At 45.8% G+C, this 22036-nt stretch overlaps 2 protein-coding genes across 3 annotated transcripts; one reads left to right on the forward strand and one right to left on the reverse strand.

Moving 5' to 3' along the window:
• Window positions 1-140: 140 nt before the first annotated feature.
• myofl (myoferlin like) lies at window positions 141-17696 on the reverse strand. 2 transcript variants are annotated; one of them, XM_076160350.1, is made up of 54 exons: window positions 17339-17696; window positions 16788-16843; window positions 16606-16697; window positions 14169-14277; window positions 13712-13808; window positions 13440-13612; window positions 12935-13063; window positions 12747-12809; window positions 12506-12556; window positions 12385-12415; window positions 12183-12298; window positions 11916-12042; window positions 11719-11822; window positions 11561-11629; window positions 11438-11481; window positions 11269-11351; window positions 11143-11181; window positions 10947-11059; window positions 10729-10842; window positions 10436-10613; window positions 10216-10340; window positions 10006-10115; window positions 9269-9461; window positions 8988-9143; window positions 8763-8894; window positions 8511-8674; window positions 7993-8107; window positions 7729-7831; window positions 7492-7631; window positions 7221-7385; window positions 6847-6934; window positions 6543-6620; window positions 6279-6460; window positions 5711-5869; window positions 5532-5633; window positions 5201-5362; window positions 4927-5089; window positions 4757-4827; window positions 4649-4663; window positions 4458-4556; window positions 4194-4322; window positions 3789-3944; window positions 3604-3695; window positions 3327-3497; window positions 3027-3175; window positions 2752-2891; window positions 2552-2640; window positions 2368-2463; window positions 2130-2271; window positions 1942-2041; window positions 1657-1850; window positions 1451-1560; window positions 1214-1361; window positions 141-1050 (listed from the first exon to the last, which is right to left on the reverse strand). In XM_076160350.1, the coding sequence occupies exons 1-54, from the start codon at window positions 17424-17426 to the stop codon at window positions 1012-1014; spliced, it is 6153 nt and encodes a 2050-aa protein (XP_076016465.1). In that variant the 5' UTR covers window positions 17427-17696; the 3' UTR covers window positions 141-1011. The 2 variants fall into 2 exon arrangements, with proteins under 2 accessions (XP_076016465.1, XP_076016466.1); XM_076160351.1 differs by lacking the exon at window positions 4649-4663 and having other exon boundaries at window positions 4458-4576; window positions 4762-4827.
• A 2319-nt stretch (window positions 17697-20015) lies between these two features.
• Window positions 20016-21534, forward strand: LOC143008501 (free fatty acid receptor 4-like). Its single transcript, XM_076160284.1, has 3 exons — window positions 20016-20555; window positions 20640-20771; window positions 21181-21534. The coding sequence occupies exons 1-3, from the start codon at window positions 20016-20018 to the stop codon at window positions 21532-21534; spliced, it is 1026 nt and encodes a 341-aa protein (XP_076016399.1).
• Window positions 21535-22036: the final 502 nt, after the last annotated feature.

The raw sequence follows: 22036 nt of genomic DNA on the forward strand, positions 1-22036 counted from the left end.
GATTAAGATATGGTAGCCTAGCAATGAGACCGTAAAGAAGTTTACTGTCGTGCAACCCGCAGATCAGATATCACATAGGCTTTATCTCAATTGACACGTTTGCATTGCTATTACGTAAAAGCTTCATGGTGATATTATGCTCATTTTGTAAAACTTTTATTACTCATAATCTGTCAATCGTTCATTTATACATTGATGGTTGTTAAAGTCAAATACAGCATTTCCCCCCAAAGTTGACATTATATGAAATGTGATCCGAGTTTCCAAACATTTACATGAGATGGTTTTGTGTTTCTTGGTTGTAAGCAAATAACTAAAACTAAATCCTTTGCTGTGTGTAATGTTGACGTTTTAAATCATATCAAATCAAACGGTGACTTTTGAGCAAATGTGTCAACAATGTTCATCTAAAATATAAATGCCCACATGTAAAGATGAAGCTGAAGAAAATGATGTCAGGATTAGGAATATGTCACACAGTGTTGCAGATATAGAACAGAAAGTAAATGATACTGTCGGTACATTTGTGAAAAGAAAAGTAATTTTTTCATGCAGAATTTCCTCTGGGGAGAAATTAGGCGACCACATTACAAGATATGCAATATATAAAGTCGCCACATGGTGTCAGTGTTGTCTACTGTGCAGGAATTCTCCTCAGCCTTACTCCATTCTTACTCTTTCTTCTTTTTCATGCTGAAGTTCTCACGTTCATACGCAATAAAAACGCTACTTTACATAGAAATACATCAGGTGCAAAATATTACAAAAACATTCACATTCATTGTTTTTTTTAAATGTCTATGATTCGTTTCTAACATCAGACATTGTTGACATCAGACAAAGCTGTTGCTATAAGTTGCTATAAGGGATACATAGTGCAGTAAGTGCAAGTAGTACAAAAATAAGGACGGATGAAATCCTGTCTGTAACAGTAAGGAAGCAGCAGGGATAAGGAGTGGCGTTTTCCCAAGGAGCAGGAGGAGCAGCCAGACTTGTTCTTTGCAGTTCTGCTTAGGAGAACGGCTTCACGATCTTCATCGAGATGTAATTCTGTCAATACAGCAATAAGTTCCAGAGTTACTGAATGATAAACACTGTAACATTCTAAAAAAATAGGGTGAAATAAAGGAAATAAACAAAGTTTCTAAAATAATGAAAGAATCTTAAAGAGGCATAAATAAAGTAAAGGATCAGTGTGTGTGTGTGTTCGTACCGGTAGAGAGTAGAACAGGATTCCAAGGAACAAGAGCACCAGCAGAAGAAGAATCACGCCGAGAAAAATCCACTTGAACCTGCGCCAAACTATGAACTTCATCGTCTTGCACGGGTTTGTAAACCAGAAGAAGGAGGTGTCAGGGCGACTGTGGAACGGAGACGGAACATGTTTACATCTACACGTTTGTGTTGTTGTCTAATACAGTTTCACTTCTGAAGGAGCCATATTTCTTACTTGGGAAAGTCCAGCTTGGGGTTCATGTTGGGCTCGTCTCTGCCTTTCCCTGCAGGTCGCTCCTCCATCTCCTTTTCCTCCACTATCTCCAAGCTCATCTCCACTTTTCCCTGTTGAATATTAAAACAGCGCCATGAACAGGAGTGAAGAAAAGAAACAGAAATTACACCTGAACTTAGTCACGGACTGGCATTGGGTTAAATTACCCCGAGCACTGTTTTCCCATCCTGCTCAATCGCACATGGCCACCAGCCTCGCACAGACTTCTGGGAGAAGAGTGAGTTGGGCGGTGGTCCTTTGGTGGGAGCTGAGCCGGACATTCCCGGCAACATCTTCAGGCTGCACTTCTCCGGGCTCTTAGCAGGAGGGATCAGATTGAGCAGCTGGAGTTCAACTGAACCTGTGTCAGAGATAATTACAGAACAGAAAGGTTTAATTTTTGATCTGTCTGGTCATGGCACAGACTGGAGCTATCAGCGGCGGTGCATCACCTAGGTAATCATCCAGGGAGAACTTGTCATTGTCCCATATCTGAATGTTCAGTTTCGGGGGAATCCTGAATTCAGTTTTGTCCAGATTCCAAAAGTGCTCCTGTAAAGACACAAACATTCCACTCATGATATCATCAGCACAGTGGCGAGTCCTTACACGGTGTTGAATAACATCCTCACACACTCACTTTCCTGGAGACAAGACACAGCTGTTCTGCAGGAAGATAGTCAAAGCCAAAGATGAACCTCCAGTTGAAATTCCCATCCCCATCCAGGGATCTGTAATGGACATCAGTCTTCTGCTTGTTTTCCTCCATGCCTGGCATCCATCTGAGAAACATCACAAGTCAATAAAACATCTGTAAATAACTGCTGTCAATGTCTAATCAATCAATCAAAATGATACCTTCAGCTTTGTCCACATACCCTTTCACATAGATGTCACTCATGTTCTCTCCAGTGATGCTCTTTTCATCCAGAATGACATCAGTCGTGTTCCAGACGATGGCGCGCAAGAGGTACCTGGTTTAAAATACGTCTTTAGTTTTCAAGCTTCACTGTGTTCTGTTGTTAACATATTTCTCTACATTCTTATGATTTGATTCTATACCTCTTGGCTTGTCGTGGAGTGATGTCACACGGAGGTCCTAGCAAGCCAAGGCTCTTTGGGAAAATGTCCACCCACATCTGAATGCGTCCCTGTGTTTAGTGAAAAAGACGCCTATTTTAAACATGGTGATCAAACACACACACTTCTAACGCTTCTATCTGCATGACAAAGTTCACACAGCTCTACTGCTGTGTGTTGACCTGAGACAGGTTGGGTTGATGGGAGCTGCACAGGGTCCTGGTCTCCACGTGCTCTGGCACTAAGTCCTGGTCTCTGAGGACATGCAGGGCCAGCCTCTCTCGCTCCTGACCCAGGTGCTGGTGGATCTCAGCATTAGCCTCTGAAAAGGGCACAATATGGATTAAACATTCGTGCATCTAAGGTAAACTAATCTACTCAGGATACAGCAGAGGTTTAAAAGCATGAATACTGTGACTATTAATGAGGTAATGAGTGAGTTATAGGATGTAAGTACCAAACTCTTGCAGGTTGTACTGCCTTCCTGAGAAGGACAGTGAGCTGCCGTCTCCCTCCATGCGTGGAGCAGGAACTCCTCTCATCCTGGCCACATTCTGCAGGATCTGAGAAGGCTTCAGCTGGTCTCGCCACTGATTGATCCCTGAGCTGGAGATAAATGAAACCAATGGAGCCACAGAGTTCAAACTTGACTTTGATCATAGCGGCCCTGCTCAGGTTTGGCTTTAACAAATGAAAACAAATGAGGACAGTGGTGTCTCATGGCTGTGGTATCTGTGATGTGAGAGTAGATACTCACATGCAGAAGGTCTGTGGGAGGCCACAGTAGGACCTGAAGCGGGACAGGAGTCTGTTCTCTAAATCGATGATCGTCTCGCCCACTTTTTCGTCTCTGCTCAGTAAGTCGTAGTCATAGACGGCGATCTTCAGGTCCTTGTCTTGAGGCAGGAAGCATGACAGCTCAAACATCCTGAACCGGAAAGAAAGCCATCATGCTGACATCATGCTGCTCCTCTATGTATCCACACACACTTTAATCATGTCTCTCCAATGAGCAGACAACATCACACTCTCACCTTCCGAACTCTGGATTGAGTGTGTTTGGATTGTAGTTATCTCTGTCGTCCACTGTCTTCTTCCCCAAAGTGATCTTAATGTATGGATCGCACTGAAATGGGAAGGCAAAAAAAATCATTGAAAGCATCATCGCTACAACAGCTTCATGTGACGAAGGATCTTCAGGTGAAATTCCAAAACTCACCAAGCCGTTTGTGTCCTTAGGCTGCAGGTCGATGCCACGCACCACATAGATTCTGACCAGGCACTCCTGCGGTTCGCTCTCAGGGAGCTCGATGAACTGGCGGGGTGGAACTGGCACCCCTGGGTCATCAGGCAACGGATAGATCTTGAACGAGCCCTGCAAATTAACAAGAATTCACAGGACACAATCGTAAGACTGTTTAAGTTACAATATTAGAATTGAAGATGAGGTACAAAAACAATGCATTTTTCATTGTGGGTGACTTTAAATACCAGCTAACCACTCTTCTACTCCATAGATACTCATATATCTCCACCAGAGGGCAGACAAGGGCTGGGTACATGAGCTGGGTCATTGGAGCTATGGCTAATGTTGCAGTACGACGCGGACGCATTTTGTCTTTACCTTGAACTCTCCCACCACAGAGGGATCTTTCTCCTCATCTTCACTCTTCCCTCTCTGCAGTTTGAAAGTGCTGCAGAAGTCCGTCAGTCCTTGGAACTGTGGGACCTCCTCCAGCTCAGAGTTATACACCTGAAAAAACACACACAAAAGACGTAAAATGTCTTTCAGTCAGATGTCGGCGTCCATTGCCCATGTTCAGACATCACATGACTCACCAGTGCAGCGTTTGTGCATTTTTGGCAAAGCGGGATGACATGTTCCTACCTGTAGGGTGTCATATCCCTTTTTCAGGTAAGGCCCACACTTCTCCTGCTCGCCAAGAGAGGCGTAGAACTTACTCCACCAATCCACTGCCTCCTCTTCCTGCAACGAGGAAGGTAATGGTGAGTCAATGTGCTTAGTTTCATTAGAGAGGCTGCTGATCAGTCAAAGGCTGTCAAAGGAAAATCTCTCACCTTCTCTGCTTGCAGCTGTAAAGTGGGAAGCAAACAGAGGAAACTTAGTAAAGAAAAGTCCATTTGAAAGGTGTAATCTCATTGTTTATATTACGGGAGCAGATTTACCTCAGCGCTCAGGATGAGTCTGTTCTCCATGTCGATGACAACGTCTCCATGGGCAGAAGCGATCATTGCCACTGCAGATTCCAGATTGCAAATATGACACAGTAGAAGTTCATACTAACTGTCTAAACATGCTGTGTGTGTGTTTTCAAACATGCAGCAGGGTGTTTTACCTTTAGCAGACATGATTTCGGCATTGATGCGAAACGGGTCACAGCGGAACTTCTCCAGGCAGTCGATGGTGCACTGACCCACAACAGGTTTCCTTCCGAACGGTCGGTGGTCGATCACCTTGAGCACAATGGGCGGAGCGTACATCTCCTCTTTTGGCAGGAGCTGTGTGAGAGACAATAGATCAGTCAATGACTACACGACTAAACTTAGAAAAGAGACAAATTCGAAAGAAGTTTGGGCACCACTGGTCTACAAGAGTTGAGGCTTTTGTACCACTTTGAGTAGCAGCACAGATCCGGGGAAGTTGGGGTTCTTCTTGAAGTTCTTCACGACAGCAGTTTGAACAATCTCACCACCGCATTCCACTATCAAACTTGGCGAGGAAACTGTGGCCAGCTGGTAGGTCTTCATGTTCCTCAAACCCCAAGTCAAGATCTGAGACGCACATACACAAAAACAAATATTAGCCAGATGATAAGGAAGTCTGAGGTGGATGAAAGGAAGATAAGAAAGGAAAGCAGCCTGAACAGAAACCCCAGGCTGGTGTTATCTGATCCAAGATTGTATGTGAAGGAAGTACAGAGGGACATTCTGACTGGTGTACCTCAATAGCAGTCAGCTGCACTACAGGCCTGATCCCCTGGGGGACCATGTAGAGCTTCTCCCCCCGCCTAGGAGGGACCAGAGGCAGATCTCCTTCAGTCACCTGGACAACACAGTGGCAGCTAGTAGGTATGGTTTCAATTCCAACACAATATTTTGCCTCCCCAGTATCCTATTTACCTTGTCCTTCAAAAGGAGCTCAGCAGCCAACAGCACCTCCCCAACACTCCGGCCCTTTTTGATGACTGGGAACCACAGCAGCTTGGGGGTGACAGCTACACTGGGGTTCAGCTTCACCACAGGGGGGCAGATACAGCGGCCCATAGGCTCGTCTTTACCCTGAGGGACAAACACAGCAACACAGAGGCTTTGTTAAGTGCAAAAATGTGGACCTTAAAGTGTTTAAAGTAGTAACATATTCAGGATGCATCTTGTCCACATATTTCCTGTTCAACCAAGCTAATTCCGACTGTCAGCATTGCATATACAATGCAATACATCATTTTTTTAGGAGACCCGCAGCAACAAATCTGGAACATTCACAGTGAAGATTGTTGTGTTATTTGACTTGTGAAGCTCTATTTCTAGGTAAGGGGCACTTGATACTCTGCTTGAGGCTTTGTGGAGCGACTTCAAACAGGAGGTGGCAGGTTTCATGCCGGTGGGAAGGGACTTACCCCTCGGTGAGGACAGAAGCTAGTACCTCACTTCCTAATGTGAAACGTGTGTGTTTAAATATACAACATACCACTTGATCACTGTCATAGAGCTCCAAGACAACATCAGGAGGGTTGTGTGCGATGGTCTCGGGCTCTCCATAGATTTCGATGTCCTCAAATATCAGAGTCTGATCCCATGTGGGGTTCAGGGTGGACTTGATGACCTCTGTGGTCTTACTTACATGTAGGAAGGACACATGGGCATAGGGATCTGCAGAGGACAAGGTCAGAATAGATCAGATGTATGTATTCATCTCTATCAGGGTTGTGCTTAGACTGAAACTAGATAGTACCTGAAAAGCTGTCTTTGTCCATGGCACAGAGGTTTCTTCCCTGATACACGTACACTCTCAGATGATATCTGTAAGATCCTGAGGAAACATTATGTTTATCAGCACCTCAAAATGCATCACCACTGAAAACACTATAAAGCCACAGGATTCCTGATGGACTGCTGATTAGGAATGTGAGTGTATTTATCGAGACTTCTCAGACTGTATCTCATGTTATCTTGCGTTAGAAGCAGTCCGGAAATTGAGCTTTAAGTGAACCTGGAGACTTTAATCAGTGGCAGTGACCCATGATCAGAACACTCACGGCCAAAGTGGCAGGAAACAGTGGGTGTGTTGGCACCGAACAACTTGGCAGCATCCGTTTTACTGGCCTTCTCATCAACATCAACCCCCTGTTAACCAAACACAGAGTAAGTGGCTTAAAAGCACAAATCTTTCAGCAACATCGACGGAGAGACAGGGCGGCTTCACAGAGCTACAACACCCTGCTGAGTTATTTGCCATCATGACGGGAAGAGGCTGACTCAGCAGGATAAAAAGTGGACGTGACTCAGATATCACAAATCACTTCTGTTATGGCTACCAAACATCTGACAATACCACACACACCTGGTTTATATTATTATTATATTTCTGATTACTAGGATTCAATCTCTTGAGCCTTTAAATAAGACTCACTAGTGCCCCCTCCAGTTTAAAGATGGCTGAGGCCCCGATACAGTCTGACGGGGCCATTTTTCTTCTCCAGCGACGGCGGCGGAACGTGTCAGCAGTGCGCTCCTTCCTGTGGAACTTCCAGCCGATCAGTGAGGAGTATTCCCAGCCCTCCCCTGGTTCTCGTCTCTGTGGAAGCAACGCAGACAAGACAAATAAGAGACTCCATGGCTGCTGGAATCCTTCACCTCTTCACTTCAGATCCACTCATGTTCCATTTCGTCCTCCTCGTCACCTCCGCAGGAGACGTTTTATCTGAGATCTTCCTCCTCGGCCTGGTGAGTCTCTTCCTGCGATGGATGTGGTACATCTTCTCTGCTGCCACCCAGGATCTTGGTTTATCATCTGGAGGAATAGTGACTCCATACTCCCAACCTTAGTGTAGAAGATGAGCATACAAGCATACCAACAGTGTTTCAATTACATAACATCATGAAATGTTACATCTGGACTTCACAGTTTGCTTCCTCACCTCTCTCGTCCACCGCTCTGTTGGTGTCAAAGCTCCAGTCGTCGTCCCAGGTCCACCCGAGTGGACACTCGAACTCTCCTGGACTCTGAGTCTTTTCTCCATTCTGCACAACACAACACAGTCACTCATTTACACTGCATGTAAATTGTCATCACGCAAACTGGTGCTGATACAATCAACTGGAAACCTTTTGATACAAGGTATAAACTCCAACATGTGTGTCTGTGTATGTTTGTGTGTGTGTGTGAGACCAGGAGGCCGTACCACGTCGGTGTAGGGCTCCGTCGCAGGCTTCCACTCCCCACCAGGGAAACGCGTCTCATTGTGAAACACTTCATCTGTGAATTCTGTGTGTCCTGCGTCTGCTTCTGTCAGCAGGCTGAGGGCAAACAAACCAACGTGACTCAGGCAGCAGATATGCACGACCCGGTAAACAGAGAGGAAATGGCTCAGGAGGAAGGGCTTTGGGGCACTGGCATGGTTTACACCAGGCCTGCTGGGGAATGTAAGCACTTGAGAAGTGGAGGAATTCATGGGGGAGGGAGGTGGAGATCATTCAGCCACACACGCAGAGGCCAAGACTCATTTTCATTTCCTCTGATTGTGTGTTGGATTCATATTGGGGCAGGCAGTGACACGACTACAGATTTATGGTTTCACTTAATATGAATAACACTCTGCAGTGATAATGTGATGCTAGCTTGTGAAAGTAGCTAGCATCACACACAAGCCTCGGGCCTCCAGTCACATCGTACTGAGGGGTGTTTGTGAACTTGGCTCACCATCTTTCAGGGTCCACAAACCAGTCGTCGTCCCACTCCCATTCACGCGGTGGCATGAAGCGTTCCCGTTTGAGCTTCACCTTTCCTGTGACGTCGGAGAACTTATGGCGACCGACCAAGCCCGTGGTTCCCCACTTTGCAAACACCTGAGCCTGGTTCTCATACTAACAAAGAGACGGCAAAAACAAACATGTTTCAGGAGGTGAAGCAGTAAAGACAAGTCATATGTGAGCTGGTGTTTGGTCTAGCTACCATTTCAGCGTAGACACTGAAGTTTCCCTCTGAGAAGCTGTTGAACTTCTTCTCATGAGCGGAGAGACCCAACCACATGTTGACCCGGAGTTGAACAGGGATCTTCACACCTTTGTTTTTGTCCATAGGGTACTGAGAGAGAAACAATCATGTGAGAACTCTTCTAAGCTAAATGTCTTATAGCGACACGAGACAATTCGCTCCAAGAAACACATTTTCCAGTACCTGCATGAAGATGGTCTGTGTCCTGCCGCAGTGTTTGCCGCAGGACTGCTCGCTGAAGTTGGAGTAGAGTATTTTGTGTGCAGGGATTCGGGCGTAGGCCACCCGCTTCTCCCCTCTCAACATCCAGATGATCACATCTGGCACGCTGTTCTGAGGCTGACGGGTACAAGTGGAGACATTTCAGTGACACAGCAGAGACGCTAAAGTTTGATTCACACACACACATGCACAGCACCAAGTTAAATCCACAAGCCGTCATGGTGATTGTTTCATTTCCTGACCTCATCTGCCAGCTGCTTGATTCTGTCCAGCCAGTCTTCGATTTCTCCCACGGTGGCTTTGACGTCCATGGCCTCCTCTCTCATGCGTCCGGCCATCTGTCTGATACTGACCACGGCGGCGTCCCGTAGGTTTTTGATCTGTAGGTCCAGCGCGGTCACGTTGGGCTGGCCCTCCAACACTGGCAGCTGGAAACTGTCCAAACATTTGGTTAGGGAGAGAAAATCACACATTTTTACATGTGGAAACAGACTGTGTGACTGAGAGGTCACGTAGGGCAGGACTACTAATGTTTCAGTTTCAGGTTGGACTCTCCCATCAGACTATCAGGTCTGTTAAGAGAAGTGTATGGTTTTGTCTGTGCAGAAACAAAAAGGAGATTTAATTGAATTTAATCAGAGAAAAAGAACTCTACGAAAGGTAACAGCACTACAGTTTCTCACACACAGCCTCTTGCAGCTATAAACGTTTATTAAGCGCTGCAGGAGGCCGTGTGTGAGAAACTGGCTCTGTTACGCTGATGTTGACATGATACATTTTTGGCAGAAAGCTCCTTGTAGAACATGATGTCACTGTAAACTGAGCCGACAGTCATTATTCCCGTTACGGCCCAAACATTTGCTCTGTCAGCTCCGGCCCACAGGGTTTGAGGAAATTATGATCATTAATTGGTCAAGAGCTACACGAAAGTGGAGAGTGCCTCATGTTTGACCCACGAGATGACTACTTCCTGTCTCACCTGTTGAGGTCCTCTATCATGTGGTCGATGAGTTTGAGCCAAATCTCCACCAGACGTGTCTCAGGCACCTTAGCTAAGATTGCTGTCTTTAAAGAGGTGAGGTGTGACTCCTGAAATAGACAATAAAGGCACGTGAGGGACTTGAGCGTGCAGCGTAAACACACATTAAAAGCCTGAGGAGGCCGTTTGTGAGTGACTCTGTCCTCTCACCATTCTGTCGGCAATGAAAAGCAGAACGTTGACAGAGTCCAAGCGGTGGCTGATGTCCTCCCAGTACGAGTTGAGGATCACTACAGGCTTGGTGTCAGCCCAGGGTAGGTAATAATAGTGATTACCTGTGAGACACCACACACACATCATACACACATCACACACAAGCCATCCGGGGAAGCTTATTCAGCATTTATTTTCTCCTGTGTTTGTTTCTCACCGTCAAACACAGAGAAGCTGTACTGGGTGGTCGACGCCAGGGGCTTGCATGTAGAGTCCAGCTTGTTACCATAGTTACCAATGCTGACCTCAAACTGGATGGGCTCGCCTGGCTCCTGGAGCATGCAGGCGCTGTGGAACACGGCACACAGGGAGTACTTTCTCCTCCGCTGGTATTTCTGTGGTGATTAAAGAGGCAACAACAGAGTGAAGGAGTGTTCCCCTCTCTACACTGTGACTGTAACCATAACACCTCCTTAATGCAGATAAGGAATGAGGAAGTGTTGTTTCTACCTGTGCCACCAGGATGTCATCGCTGGCAATGTCTTCCACATTTTTATCAACCTTTCCGTCCAGCTGAGTGGACAGCTCCACGAGGACCCTCCCCCTGTAGGCGACCCCCTCACCCTGATAACATTAACAAGCTCAGGTGAAGGTGTAAACCCAAAAGAACAACAACAACAACAAGCTAACCCAGTGCCATCAGGGCCCGGTTCAGAGAGTCGTCCCACCTTGCCATGGTTGAGCTCGTCGTATGTGCCAGGCAGGCTGCTGAACTCTCTGGGACTTCCGTACAGGTTGACGTAACACGGGCCAAAGGCTGGGAGGAACCCCACGTCAGACGCTGCAGGGGGAAACATTCGGTTTCATACGTATATCACTTATGTTTCTATTTAGTATGTCTACATGCAGTTGATCGTTTCTTACATTCAGTCGATGATGTGTCACCGCTTTCAGCTTGTGCGTCTGTTTCAAAGGAGCAGTGACACATCTAAATAAATCTGTACTGGATGTGTTGAACAATCATTATCAAAGTACAAATGATATTACTACCATCAATCTCCCCTCCAGATGAAGACATCTTGCTCAGGTTCAAAAACGTTGTTCCGATGGCGTCATCTCTGCTTATGCGATCCCTGAGGAAGAGTAAATGTTGATCAGGTGTTTGTTCACTTTGTGTGCAGCTGTTCACTAGATACATGTAACCTCATTTAGATCTTACCAGTCATAAATAGTCAACTTGATGCGCTCACACATCGAGGGGAACTACAGAGGAAAGAAGAAGAAATTAGTTCATGTGTGATGTTTTAAGAGTCAAGCTCATCTTCATCTGCTGCGCTGATACCTTCACTTGGAGATTGATGAGTTGATTCCACTCTGGGTTTGCATTTCTCTCTATAATTCTGGTGCACAGCTGAAACAAAGTAAACATCTCTGCAAATCAACAATAACCACAAAATAAAAAAAGTCAAAAGTTGAAGCTTTTGGTTGAACTTCCTGTACCTTCTTTCCTGCAAAGCTAGCTTCAAAATATGGATCCACCAGGTTCTTCCGATCCCCGTCCCCTCCAAAGACTTGTTTAACCGTCTGAGCAAAGGCGTCGTCCACTAAAACATCAGGTCAGGAATGAGCAGACATTTCTCAATGGGATGTGGAAGGGATAGTGTGTAACGGATACGGGGAATGTTTGGAGCGCTTACTCTGGGGCATGTCCTCAGCACGGTACACTTTGAGGCTCAGAGTGGCCCAGCGCATTGTGATGCCGGCTGGCACCAAAAGATTACTCTCAATGTCATCCTGCTCCTCATTCTGCTCCTTCCTGTCACTCTGTAACCAGGAAAGGAGAGGAGAGGAGAGGGGAGGAGAGGAGAGGAGAGGAGAGGAGAGGAGAGTTCATCACGTTTCTTCCACGTGTCATTTGTGTCTACGATATGTAGGACTGATAGTATGCGAGAATGTGTTCACACCGGTGGTTCATCCCCTGTTGCCACAACAATCATGCTGACTTTCAGGTAACCACGAGCGCCTGAGCTGGAGTCATCAGGGTCACTCAGCAGGAGCCATTTCCTCAGGATAGCATGACCTGCAGAGGGATCACACACACATGAAGAACATAAGAGAACGTCTGAGGTTTTTCTCAGGTTGTTAGATTGGTTGTGGAGGACTGACGAGGTTCGTCGTAGATGTAGCCAACGTCCAGCTGGATGAACAAAGAAAGAAGATGTGTTAAGATGCTGCAATAAAAAACAAATCTGTCAAAGCACAGATGGTGCAGAGATGACGTCCTTACCTTGAACTCTCCCATCAGACTATCAGATCTGAGGGAGAAGGAATCATAAACCTGTCCCACAAACAAAGAGTTTCAGGAACAGATACAGAAATTCCTGAATTATAAAACTGACTGATATTACACACACATATTTATATATTTATATTTAATTAAGAGGTTTGTGTGTCTGCAAAAAGATCCCAATGTGCACACTGAGTGAAAACAGGGTCATTTCCCTCTGTTCCAACTGATCTGTACTCACCCGCAGATCGATGCTCTCATCAAACAGCTCTGAGGGGAGCATGTTGACATTGTAGAAAAACATCTAAGAGGCCAAAACATGATGATTCAATAAATGTGCTTATCTGTCATCACAAAAGCCCAGCAAAAGAAACGACAAAATGACTAAAGCCAGTAGGGAGTGTATTGGTGCTGTGATGGAGTCATCACCTCGTCAAAGAATGGGTTATTTCCTCTCCGGATTCTTGTCCGGTGGGTTTGTTCACACAAGTTCACCTTCACCACAGGCTTGATGTTGTTGCCAGGCAGCTGTCGCCCCTCAATGACTCGAATTCGAATCTGCAAACAGCAAGAGAGAGAGACAGCTGAACAAACAGCGAGACGGGTCATCGGGATCGTTGATTCATTACCCTCCACAAACAGCGACTATTAGTGCAGTCGCAAATCTGCATCCACACACTTTAGGCCATTTGTCTGGAACATAAATGTGTTTGTCCGTGGCTTTCCTTCCTGACAGTGGTGACAAGGTTAGTGTGAAGTCCCAGTCTGCAACATCTCTCTCCTCTGATGAAAATAGCTGTTATTCATTTGATGAACAATGAGAGTTCCCTCCTGTGACATGTGTGATTTTGAAGGAACGGCATGCTCTCCAGAAATAATCCAAACATGCTCCCGCAGGACCAGAGGTTGGTCTTCGGGAGAAACTGGACAATACCTGGAAGTCCTGGGGCTTGTTGGCAAGAGCTCTGTGCCTGTTACGGCTGAGACGGAGAGGCTTCTGACATGGCTTCCCGGGCACGGTTGGGGTGGACGCTCCAGCTCCAGGACCTCCACCCTGACCACCTCCATCCAAGTCTGCCTCCAGCTCCTCCACCTCATCGCTGCCACCTTTGATTCAAAACAACAACAATGGCTCTTGTAAGTGCTAAAAACAAAATAAACAGCAACTTTGTACTTATATGTTGAACTAACTTGACTCTCTCTTACCAGCATCCACATGGGACGTGTCTCCATCAGGTTGAATATTTAAGTTAGGAGTGCTGCTCATAGGGGGCTCGTAGCCAATCAGCAGATTAATGGCAGCCTGAGAAAAACACAGTAAATATAAATATATACCTTTGTAACTGAACTGATACGTGTGTGTGTGTGTGTGTGTGTGTGTGTGTGTGTGTATGTGTGGGAGAGAGAGAGAGGGAAATTCAGAGCACAAAGGCTGACACTTGAGGAAGAGGCGCAGTGTGATGAGAATGTTGATGAAGGTACATCAAAACTCTATTTAAATAAACTGATTAATCAACTGCAGGGGTTTTAATGCAAATAGCTTGCTTCAACATTTTAATAAAGATCCCCAGGCAGTGTAATCCTTTTACAGCCATTTCACCACGTTAAACTCCATGGCAGCTGTGTGGATGACAGACTGATTGTAATGACGGCAGGTATTCACCCCAGTGGGTTGTTGCTTCTCATTGACCAAGGCCACATTTCTGGAGGGGAGGGACTTCAACTGACCGCTGGCCAAATCTCTCAGGGAGATTTTTGCAGATCCAATGAACCTGAAAACAAATCAGACAAATATTCCTTCGGTGGAAAAGCTGTGTGAAGTCTTACATCGGTGAATCATTAGAGGGAGGCTGCTTTGTTTCCGTGATCATTACCGGCTGTTAAGCATCACCACATGGGGAACTAGGAACAAATCTATAACTGTTACTTGGTATTGTTACTCCAGTTTTGATTCTATTTATTGTACTTCTGATTTCATAAGCACTAATTGCATTCACTTCCCTATTTCACTTCTTGTGCCATGGTGACAAAGCGCCTGCAGCTACGCAGCCAACCAAACAGAGGTGCCATGGCAACCGTGATTATTAACCACCACGGATTGCAAAACTCTTTTTAATATTCTCAAAACTGCCAGAAATCCTGCACTTCCTCAAATCATTTACTAGCCACGAAAGCCCTGATACCTACCCAGAACCCCCGAGTCAGATGAGGACATGCGTGAGATAAACGAGAGACTACATTCTATCTTAGTCCCTGATAAACAATAACATCTGTCACAAAAACAAACATCCGCTTGGCTGAGCTTCTTTTGTCGAATGAGCCGTTTGGCAGCAGCAGTAGAAGTGGAACACGAGGGACAAGGTACAAGTCCCATTCAAGAGAGTCTGAACCATGATGAGAGAGCACAAACCAGGCAGAGAAGATGGAAGCAATTACCATTTGCCACAGGCATGTGTTGGCCGAGCTGTGCCCAGAAAAGGGGGGGACACAAGCAGAGACGAGGGGACGGGAAGAGGGAGACGGTAGAAAGAACAACAAACACAAGCATATACGCAAGCATATCAGATTATATTCTCTCTCTCTCTCTCACACACACACACACACACATAGACACATCATTCCTCAAAGCTTTAAACTCTGGGTGGACATATTCTTGGTGTGCAGAAGTCCCTGAACAGCAATCTGTGGCGATCAGGTTGGGACGAATCCTTTCATGTGCCAGATTTAGTTTGTATGCTGCTCTAATAAATTCCCCAAACCTCTTTGTGACCTTGGAGAAAAGCCCAACCTACATCTACATTCATCTGATAACCAGGGATCCTATCTGAGAACATTGTGTGTAGCTGTGATTCTCTCTCAAAGCTTGAAAACAGCAGCCTTAGTCTATCAGGTCATGTGGAATTTTACTGACTGAGAAAAAGGAAGCCCCTGATGGTGTGCCAACGGCTTTGCTCGATGGCACCCTTGGCTGAAACGTCGCGCTCTGTGAGTCACATTCATGCTCCAGGTTGTTTTGGAATCTGAGGTTAACATCACAAGGGCTGCAGCAGACGAGCAGAGGAATCCTATTTTGAGATTCCTTTTAGAATGGCACTTTAAATTCCTGTATCAAATGCTTTCTTTGTCAAACATACCATCTGAGTTACTAACAGTCATCGTTCATGTGCCGGTGACAAGTCAGCACAGGCTCCCTCGGCTCCTCACTCCCTACTCCCTCCCTACTCCCTCCCTTTCTTGCGCTATAGCCAGGGATCGTGGAAAAATATCTGCGCGTGTGTGCGTGGCCCAGACAGAAGTCCCTCCCCCCCTCCCCCGGCCCCTCACTGCTGCACGTCACACACACACACAGCGCCTACATGACAAAGTGGTTTACACTTCCAGACTCACTGACATTTTTTTTGATTATGCATTATAAACAATGGAAAACTCAACAATCCAAAACATGGGAATAGGAAATGTGACAATTAAAGATTGCAGTTTAGGTCGAACAGAAGGTTAACAGTAATTTCCTTTGGGATAATAAACTTTCAATCTAATCTTATTTTAAGAAGAAGAAGAAGAATATACTTTGAGCTTTGGACAACAGTCTTTCTCCCCCAGACTGAAGAAAACAAAAGCACAGCAAGTCTGAATACGGCAGCACGGCGCTGAAAATGTGAGGCAACGTGGTCAACTCAGATTATAAAACACGGAGTAATAGAATGAAACAGAACAACCAACAGTAAAAGTGGTCTAGCTGAATGAGATAAATGGTGTTGTGGTGCCAAAGACAATGACAGCAGTGGAGCAAGAACGTTTACAGGCTGTAATCAAACACATCCAGCGTCTACCAGCTTTCTCTCTCCGTCATTTCCTGAACTATATACCAGCTTAGCAGGGGTGTCGCTTGGTTGCCGTGGGTTTCTCTATTGTGAACCTAGAATGCCCCAGACTGTCATAGTGATGTATTCTGTCAGTCGTTAACACAGCAATGTAGCATGTGTCATTGTGCTGTAATTGTGTTTAGTACTGTGTCTGGTGTGTGATGATGTGGATCGGTGACCTTGTGTGACCCCTAACATGTAAACAGTGTTTATGTCTGATGCATGTCACACACGTACTTGTCTTTGCCGATTGTTTCATAGTCTTTCACCACCACGTCTATGACTGAGGACGCGTCCAATGAGGAGCCCTTCAGGTCAAACTCAAGCACCTGGACACAAGGAACCAAACAGTTACAATCAACCAAAACATCCACAGTAATCTATCCTCTCTTAGACCTTACAAATAATCCAAAGATTACCTCATTCCAAACAGGATTCAGGTCATTGTCAATTGCTTTGGTTTTCTTTTTCTCACCTGGAAAGTCAATAAAAAGGCAAATTTGACCAGACGGGGAAAGCAAACGGAAAAGTTTTGAGTTTGTTCAAGACTCCAGGGGAAAACTAGGAGCTTAAAATACCCAAAGGAAAAGAAGAGTCACAAACATGCTACAACATGCATATATGTAGAAAACAAAGGAACTATTTGAAAGCATAACAGTTTCATATTTTGTGTTTTTAAAGCAACAATAGGCCTGTAGGCAGCAGCTGCAGTGGGAACAGAGGATCATCCCTGACCTTATATGGATGTGTTATGTGTTATGGGCATGAATCACTGCCAAAGCCTTAAAAACAAACTTTAAGAGTGCGTGCGTTCATTTCAACTTGAACTTGAACTTCAAACCTACTTCTTAAAGTTAAAGAAATCAGAGGAAGTCGTAAAAATAGAAACATTTTGTAGATTCAAAAAGTTCGTCGGAGCAAAACCCCTCATGCCAACTTATTGCAGTAAAAGTAAAAGCATCAGTCTCACCTCTAAACACAACCCCAGCTATTGGGTCGGGGGTGCTGAGTGTCTTCTTGGGTATCCCGCAAGCAGACTCGACCACGACCCGAAGCATCTTTGTTTATATATTAAGTTGTAATGGTTTATTCGGAGAACTGCACCATTATCCTTTGCCAGGGGGAAGCCGCGACGCAGAGATGTGAGGAGGAGAGAGAGGAGTGGATGGGAGGGCAGCTTCATTCATTATGAGTCAGAGGCATGAACACCAGCGCGCTCACGGAGGAGAGAAGTGGCTCGAGCCCAAACAACTCCGGGATCAGCCTGCTGCATCTTTATTCTATTCTAAAATGAGTCATTATTTTGTTTTAGTTTGTACCGTACAGTTGATTGGCCCAGGTACAAGTCCTGGCTCCTGATCTGGGTCAACTCGGTTATATTTAGCAGAAGGAGCAGCAGTGACCACTAGCGGTGTCAAATGAAAAAGGTTAACATTTAGGTGCTGTAGGAAATTGCATCAGTTCGACAGTAGGATGAGGACACTAGTGCGTAAAATACCACTCGAGAAAACATTGTAGCGAGTAAATCACATGAAATACGTACATATAAAAGGTTTAGTGGCACGTTGCATGAATTCATTTCCCTCAGCCCGTACATTGTGGCTGTAAGATTTATGAGTAGCATAATTTACGAGCAGCAATTGAATGCAACACAGTACAATTTATAGCAGGCCCTCTGCAGGTAAAAGTGAATTATAGCACTGACTGGACTCGTGAAACAACTATTATGCAGTCATTAAAACAGCAGTTTGGTGATGCAAAAATACATATAGAGCAGCTTAAAAGTGTATCATGACTAAATACCTTATTATGAATGTTAAAAGACAATGTTAATTAGATTGTTAAAGATTGTTAAACTATAAAATCTGCATTATACCACCAAATGCAAATTCCATTATCCAATATTCTAACTTAATGGTCAATTGAGTATAATTGAGGTGAAATTAGTCAAAGCAAGTATACACTGGATATATAAAATAAAACGTAAATATGGAAGAAAATAAATAAATATGATATCAACACTTTTTTTTCGCTTTGTAATTTTCCTGTGTCGAACACTGTAGTGGGAGAAATCTTAGTAATTTCTTAAAGTATTGGACAGCAAAATTGCCAACTAACACTTCCCACAATGGGATTGCAATGATGCGTGGCAGCAGTGATTCCCCTTTTCAAGCACTAGGTGGCAGCAGTTGTTCTAAAGCGAAACCCTGGGGTCATCTGTCTCTCACTCCTTCACAGCGACACCTCAGTCATCTTCGGAGCCTTTTCAGTGAAACATTTGAGGGTCGCTATGCTTCTGGATGGACTTGTTAAAGGCAGATGGTCAAACATGTTCATACTGTATCATCACATTGTATTAGAGCTCCACCAGACATGCAGGAGCTCCTAAACCAGCAGAGATGTTACTGGGTCCTTTCACTACTTTGACATTCTATAAAACTTTTCCACTTAGATTTTGTTTACTTCCAACATTGTGTGTGTGTTTGTAAATGAGGACATCACGTGTGCATGTCTTGCAGGTTGTGTTTGTGTGTTGGAGCCATCCTCTTGGCATGGCCGCTCTTCTGTCTGTCTCTGCTTTGTGTCTCTCATTCTTTCATCCAATGCTGAGCGGCCTTGGAGAGGAACGATGCAGAGCGGCGGCGGCGGCTGGATGTTGACCAGCAGGGAGAGGCCAGTGTGAGGGTGAATCTGGCCGGCGAGCCCGAGCCGGCGCGGCAGCTTGAACGGAGCCAATCCGGCAGCACAATGAGAGCCATTCAGTGGGCGAGCCGCGGGGACAGTGAGCTGTGGGTGCTCACCACTGGGGCATCTGTCACAACAAGCTTTCTAAGACGTCCCAATCAACTCAGAATCGCACAAATTGTCTCCGAGTCTTCCCTCTTCCCTCTAATCTCACAGGCCTCTCATCTCTTTTCAAGCAGCTGTATTTTACAAGGATTCACTACAGAAATATGACACTTTATATAATCCTGAGAGACAATTCTCTTCTCTCGACCTCTTTCAGGTCACCGTCCAACACAGATGAGTGGCTCTAACACAGATTGCGCAACTTAATCTCTGTCCCACGCTATTTAAGGCGGTGGATTAGTATTGACGGCCGACAATATGGGAGTCAAAGGTCTCTGCTGTGGGAACGTGACTCTAAGGGTTAACCAGGGAAACGGATTTAGAAAGAGAAGTGGTGGCGTTGCTGTTACGGCTTTTCCTAACTTGGTCTGTGCATTTCAGTAAGGAAACATCTTAGCTTAGCCTGTCTGAGAGTCAGGCTAAGCCGACCTGAACCTGTAATTCAAAGCATCCCTATCTGATACATATTCCGGTAATTTCGAGACAGAGGAGGGAGAGAGACAGATGGAGACGGAGGAAGACAGACGCAGACATCAGGTTTACACTGTGCAAATGTGACTTAACTGAAATCTGCCAAACAAATATGAGCAAACAAATATGACTTTGTTAAAGGCTGGAGGAGCGTGTTGTAATGTTTGATGTACCAGCAGGCAGCAGCTGGAGCAAACACATCCTCATAAAGGAGATCCTCCCTCTCCCCCCTCCCCCCTCCTTATCTGCCTCATATCTATAGAGTCATTCTCCACCTTGGCTTGGTCGTCGGGCAGGATTCAGACCCACACACCTCGTCGGCCCGTATGGATCATGACCCTCACGCTCACTTCCCCCACTTCAGAAACTTCTCCTACTTCTTCTTCTTCTCTGAGCTTCCCGCCTCAGACCACGTGGCCGGCACCGTGGTGGAGACCCTGGCTATTTTGGCCGTCTTCCTGGTCTCCGTGGCAGCCAACGTGGGAGCCGCCGCCTTGGTAACCTGGGAGCGCAAGCAGTTGGCCAACAAGACCGTCCTGACCATCAACCTGTTTGTGGCCGACCTGCTCTTCGTCAGCATGATCCCCCTGATCGTGGCGGTGAGGTGGTCCGTGTCCTGGAGGCTGGGCCACAGAGCGTGCCGGGCCATGCTGTACGTCATCTGCATGAGCGGCTGCGTCACCATCACCACCCTGGCCTGCATCAGCGCGGAGCGGGTCCAGGCCATCCTCCGGCTGCAGACGGCGCCCACGCTCAACCCCAGGGGCGTTGGTGCCACCCTGACCTTCATCTGGGTCTTTTCAATGCTCACCTGCATGCCCATCAGCCTCTTCTTCACTGTAGTAGAGGTGCAGATCCCACACCAGGTACCTGAGGGAGAGAGGGAGGGAGGAAACTCTCTGTTCCACATTTCCTTCCACTAATGTTCTGTACTTGTTCATGATTCATAGGAAAGTTTACACATCTGCACTCTGAAGTGGCCCGATCAAACCGAAGAGATAGTTTGGAACGTGGCCGTCACCGCTCTGTGCTTCCTCCTGCCTGGACTCATCATCGTGGTCAGTTACAGCAAAATTCTCCAGGTGGGATCAATCAACTTCATGACTTATTCAGATGTGAAGAGCAGCTTTGGTCTTTAAGACAGAAAAATAGATTTATGATTCAAAAATTAAAATACTTAAATCATCATCATCATCATCATCATCATCGTCATCATCATCATCATCAATTTAATCATTCAGACAGCAGTTAATACCAGCTGATGTTTGTTTACCCTCTGCACATAATGGAGGCTTTTCTGTCTTTGGGTGGACAAAGAACCAGAAAAGAGTGTGTGTGCGTGTGTTCTTTTAATTACCAAAGATGGAAATGTGTGTGTCTAGCCAGTGCTTCATATCATCCAGGGTCAATATTACATTATGCAATCAGCGCTGCTATTAAAAGGGCAGGAAATCATCATCATCATCATCATCATCCGTTTCTCTCTTCCAGATCACTAAAAGTTGCCGGCGGAGAGTTCGGCCCCGAGCCCCCCAGCCCCCAGGAGGAAGAGGAGGAGACTCTCCGGAGTATCACGTCTCCCGTCAGGACATCAAGCTGTTCCGCACACTGCTGGTCCTCGTGCTCTCCTTCTTAATCATGTGGAGCCCCGTCTTCATCATCACCTTCTTCATCCTGGCCCGGCGCTTCCTGCCTCACCAGTTTGTCTCCCCCACCTTGTTCTTCTGGGTGGTGACCTTCACGCTGGCCAACTCCGCCCTCAATCCCATCCTGTACTCCGTGTGCCAGTTCAGGAGCGGCTGGAGGAGGCTCTGCTGGGACCGAACACCGAGGAGGCCCGAGTGAAGATGACCCTATGACCCTATGACCCTACCTCTCGCCCGAGTGCCTGCTGGGATACGCTACACACATCCCAGGATCAGCACCTCCACTGAATGGATCCAATAAGACCATTAGGCTATGAGGAGTTGCCTTTAAATTAAGTAAATAAGTGCTCTTGGGTTGTAATAAAAAGTTTATTGTGTGTGTATGTGTTTTTTTATTGTTATATTAATCCCAAAGAATTTCAAATAAACTGTGAATTTACAAACAATTGCTTTTGTTTGCAGTCTTGTACAGTAAGGGATTGTGTTATGGGTCAATATTCCTTAAACGGCAAATATTTCTTCCCAATAATTCAGGTTTATAGAAGCTTAGTAAGTCATAAAGTTAAGTATTATTACTCTTATCCTGCATCTTCTGTCATGGAGGTGCATGTGTGTGTGTGTGTGTGTGTGTGTGTGTGTGTGTGTGTGTGTGTGTGTGTGTGTGTGTGTGACCTCAGTAATCAGAGTTTACTAACAAATGA

The sequence above is a fragment of the Genypterus blacodes genome, unplaced genomic scaffold (genome assembly GCF_046128005.1).
Source record: "Genypterus blacodes isolate CSIRO-AG114 ecotype Tasmania unplaced genomic scaffold, CSIRO-AGI_Gbla_v1 ptg000105l_1, whole genome shotgun sequence".
NCBI classification, from domain to species: Eukaryota; Metazoa; Chordata; class Actinopteri; order Ophidiiformes; family Ophidiidae; genus Genypterus; species Genypterus blacodes.